This window comes from Solea solea, chromosome 20 (assembly GCF_958295425.1).
Source record: "Solea solea chromosome 20, fSolSol10.1, whole genome shotgun sequence".
In the NCBI taxonomy this organism is placed as follows: domain Eukaryota; kingdom Metazoa; phylum Chordata; class Actinopteri; order Pleuronectiformes; family Soleidae; genus Solea; species Solea solea.
The window spans coordinates 7963678-7968130 of record NC_081153.1 but is presented as its reverse complement, the minus strand read 5'-3'; the positions used below and the strand labels follow the sequence as shown (position 1 = coordinate 7968130).

The following is a 4453-nucleotide window of genomic DNA, read 5'->3' as shown; positions in this document are numbered from 1 at the left end:
ATTCAACACATGAACAGCAAAATAAACCAACCTGTGGCAGAAACACTGAACTGAAATGTTCAGTCAGTGTGAAAGTAAAGCTGTGGTTCTGGTTCCACCTGCAGTAAAACATCACTTCACTAGGCAGATGATTTGGAATCACAGATACAGTACTACAGGGAATATCACTATTACTTCTACCACTACATTGGAAAAAAGTTTTGGAAAAAATATATCAGTTTTGTTAAGATTTCTTTGGCTCTCAGTGTACAGCCTGCTGGAAATTATTGGAGGAGACAAGAAGAACAAGAATTGGTGACACCACTGTTGTGCATCTGAATTCCATTTCCTTCGGTGGATGTGGTCAACAAAGTCACAGCCTCTGTCGAGCACATCCTTTGGAGGATTCAGCTCTTCGTTTAAGTTACAGTATCTGTCAGTTTTGTAAATTATGTTGCCATTAAGGACGTCCAGTAGCACATTTTGTGTTGCACGCGTCTCCTGATGAGAAGTAGCTGTACACGCTGACCAGTGGAAACATGGTCACGGCTCCCAGCAGGGAACCTAACTGCACCACAGCTCCACACCACACGAGGGCGCTGTGGCCCTCGTCACGCAGGATCACACCAATCATCACCTTCACATAGGACAGAGTGAGAATGAAGAGGATCCAGACCAACACCTGTGAGGAAGAGAGAGGTGAGAACCTGGCTTCAGTTCCAAACTTTGTTACTGTGGTGCTGATCATTTAAATTTTCAGGGATCACATTAGAAGATAATGCAGGATATTTGAGTGAAGAGAGTGAACTCACAATGATGACACCACCTGAGGCACCATTGACCAGCAGTGGACATGGACTGAGCACGGCCATGCCCATGATATAAGCTCCAGCTACACTGCCAATCACTGTGAGAGCTCCCATCAGCAGCAGAGACCTGCAACAGAAAATCACGCTTTGACTGTGGTTTGAGGGTGTAACTGAATCTGCTGCTGTTTGCATTTAAAAGGCAGGACAATAAAACAGCATAAACATAAAACCAACATAGCATTCTTTAATTGACAGTTTTAGTTTAGGTGAAATTATTTTCTTTTGCCAGAAATTGAAGATAAAATAATGACCTTATAGGGAGGAACAGGGCGATGAAGCAGGCCAGAGGGTTCGACACGGCAGCCATGGTGGCCGATAAGTGGTAGATGTTGTTTCCATATGGCATGCAGGAGTACGACTGCACCGAGGGAAGCACCACGTTACTCAGAGCGTTGACCCAGGCCAGAATCCCAAAGATGTACAACACCTGCATCCCGCTGTAAGCACCAGTGCCAAAGCTGCTTTTGCGCTTCTGGTTTGCAGGTCTGTAGGGGTCCATCATGGCCTTATGCTCGACACTATTTCTGTTTTTCTGAGATGACTCTTTCACCCCGTTAGTGTACTGATTGTTGGAATGTTCCCTGCCCACAGCTGGGTGGTAGTTCAGCAGCAGGAAAGCCACCAGACACACCAGCATCATGGTGCTCAGGATGAAGAAGAAGACCTCAGCTGAGAAGTTTGCGGGTTGATACTGGGCATGGAGGTGAAAGATCTCAGAACTGTTGGAGGAGTTCAGGGTTTGTGTGTTGTTTACGCAGTGGACCACTCCAACACCCTGGATCAGAGCCACTACAGCAGGCAGCAGGCCGCTCACACCCTCCCCAATGTAGTAGGTGGTAAGATACTGAGGCTTGAGCTTCATCATGAAGGGCAGGAATGTGACAGATGAAGTGCAGTCGACAGCAGCGAGGAAAAAAGTTAAGACGAGGAGGGCTACACTGCGAGGAACACCCGCCACTACAACAGTCTCCTTCCAGAAAAAACCCAGCAAGAAGCTTGCCACGGTCCCCAGGCTGATGATCACATATATGACAGCAGACTCATTCAGGACACCGGGCCTGAAGCGATGCATCAACGTGACGAAGAGAGGTCCGACGTTGGCCATTTGGATGAGGACAGAGAGGTACGAGGGCAGATACCAGCCCTCTGGGATGTGATTGACGATGAGAGGCAGCTCCACCCACAGGCCGTTGATGGAAACCCAGGAGCCCATTCCAAACAGACACGCCAACAGGTGCGTGAGCAGCGACATGTTTGGAATTGATTTCTCTAGAGAAAGACAAAGTCTTAAAGTACAGTGCAGCCATGTTTTCAGTGAGGGCAAGTCTCCTTGTTTTTAAGGTTGATTCCTTGTTCTAGCAGTACCTGAACTATCCCTTTTAAAGTCATTTTTAAACATGGACCTCATACTTAAGCTACTGAAGGTCAACTGAAAGTCAGTTGTTTTATCACTTTTGTTGGAATTTGAACTTAAAATTAGACATTCAGTATTTAATGAAGATATCTGACTTCTAACTTTTATCTAGCGCCATCATGTGTCTATTTTTGTTTTGGGTAGATATTGTATTGGTTACTGGAAGGATTTTCCTCTGGGTTTGAATGTTGCCTAGATGAAAATATCCTAAAAATCTGCCAAAAAAGACATGGATTTTGTATGTAGTGCATTGTGAGGTCTCAGCCTTCAGTGCCTTGATAATGTACACGTTGTTATTTGATTTCATACCAATAAGATAGAATTGAATGATGATGCTAAACATGTCAACAATTGGACAATAACTCATGATAGCATCCATTCTAGCTGCTGAGGCTAGCATGCTAAAGGTAGCTTTTAGCTTAAAGTACAAACAAATGAAACACTGTGTTGTTTTATCTACTAAAGCATGTGCTTTCAGTGAAGGTAGTTCAGATTTGTAGCCTGTGGCTTTTTAAAAAAAAAAAAGGTAGATTTTTTATAAATGATCATGAATACACAAACGTAATCTCAATAGCTAGACTGAGGAATGTGAAGTTTATCTATAGTTAAGCATACAGTGTCATTTTGATGTCTAAAAATACATTTAGATGAATTAATCGGATGATTTTACATTTCACTTGAGAATCTTCTATGCCATATGGCAAGTTTTTTGACAATTGAGGATCTCAAACAAAATGCTAAACTGTACGATTTTAGAATTATAGTATGGATTAAGCTTTGTGTCGTGGTTTTTAAGGCACAGTAACAAATGTGATTTGTGTTTGTTAGGCTCTTTATTGCTGCGTCATCAGTGCAGCTAACAATGAGAAATGCTTCAGTATTATAACAAAGTCAAAGTGTAAACCCAACATTAATATGTCACCACAAGGAAACATCACTCCAATCTGTGACTTTTCCCTTACACGCAGTTAATGTTTATAGTTTTCTGAAGTTGTTTGTGCGAAACCTTCAGTCTGACATTTGAGTTAAAATGTTAAATTCTGAAAATTAAATATGCACATTTTGAGTTGTTTAATTTGAAAGGCAGCATGAGGGTTAAACCTAAAACATGAAGCATACAGAGAAGGAAACATGACCACCTGCTGTTTTGGTAAACTGTTGCATAACCTGAGAAAACATCTGACTTGTGCGTTGTTTATCGTAAAAGAGACTGTTGAACTACACCAGTGTCCGAATCGAAGAGATCCCTCAGAGAAATGTTGACAAAAACAAAAAAAAACTTAGTTTATCAGTTATTTCTGAAACAATCCATTTCTTTTAAAGGTTGCTCACCAAGTGTTGATATTACACCATTACAGAATCATTCAAAAATCCTGTCAAAAACATTTTTTTTCATGATTTGTGCATCAGTTTCACACAATTAATTCAAAACAATGATAGCAGGCATCTCTGCAGATACTCACATGCTTGTGTGGTGGAGAGAAGCCGCCGTCCTGTGCAACAAACTGTGAATGCAAGGGATTAAACCCTTATTGGAGTGAGTGGGTGTGTGGGACCACGTAGCCAACCGAGACAAATGTTTAGTTAGCTGATCAGTGTCTCAGCTGGGACATCAGATCATCTTTGAACAGTCACATGCTGCGATTTTTGTTTCTTTCCCCTGAAGTCATTTCTGAATGAGAGAGAAAGAGAGACATTCAAGAATGTACAGAATTCATTAATTCTGCCTAAGGAGATCATGGGAGCAGAGGTGAAAATCTGTTTACAACCTTCAGTTGCATAACAACTTCATTCAGCTGTGGGTTTTCAGTGAAAAACGTTTTGGAAATCTCCATAAACTGCATTATTTATCATAAAAGAAAATTAGAAAATCCTTGTGTTTATCTGATTTATTTATATTTTAGGAGTCAGGGCCTAATTCTGACATTTTGCAAACAGCTACTTCCTGTACTGGATTTTCTGTATAGATTCTCATCCATCCAAGTCATAGTTGTCCAAACAAAATCAGCAGCATCTTGACCTTTTTAAAATATAATTTTACAAAAATTCTGATTTGAGCAGCATCTGTCTGCCCTGACCCCCTCCATGAGTTTCCTCATTATTTTTTTTAATTGTCTCCAAAATTTACATTGCAATATAGTTCATTTCATTTTGCTTTTTTTGTTATATGAAGCAAAGAAACCAGAAAATA

The 4453-nt window shown here is 41.0% G+C and overlaps 1 protein-coding gene across 1 annotated transcript; it reads right to left on the bottom strand.

Annotated features, from left to right (window-relative positions):
* Positions 1–3800, bottom strand: si:ch73-196l6.5 (riboflavin transporter 2). The gene is made up of 4 exons (XM_058619685.1): positions 3726–3800; positions 1100–2117; positions 792–915; positions 1–661 (listed from the first exon to the last, which is right to left on the bottom strand). Exons 2-4 carry the CDS (start codon positions 2098–2100, stop codon positions 440–442), a joined length of 1347 nt encoding a protein of 448 aa, XP_058475668.1. The 5' UTR covers positions 2101–2117; positions 3726–3800; the 3' UTR covers positions 1–439.
* Between the last annotated feature and the right edge of the window lie 653 nt (positions 3801–4453).

What these genes read in the sequence shown, in the direction of transcription:
- si:ch73-196l6.5 (XM_058619685.1), bottom strand. Translation starts at nt 2,100, where the DNA reads ATGTCGCTGCTCACGCACCTGTTGGCGTGTCTGTTTGGAATGGGCTCC. An exon ending in GCCCTGTTCCTCCCTATAAG is followed by an intron (nt 916 to 1,099) that starts GTCATTATTTTA and finishes TTTCTGTTGCAG; the next exon opens with GTCTCTGCTGCTGATGGGAG. An exon ending in CCTCAGGTGGTGTCATCATT is followed by an intron (nt 662 to 791) that starts GTGAGTTCACTC and finishes TCTTCCTCACAG; the next exon opens with GTGTTGGTCTGGATCCTCTT.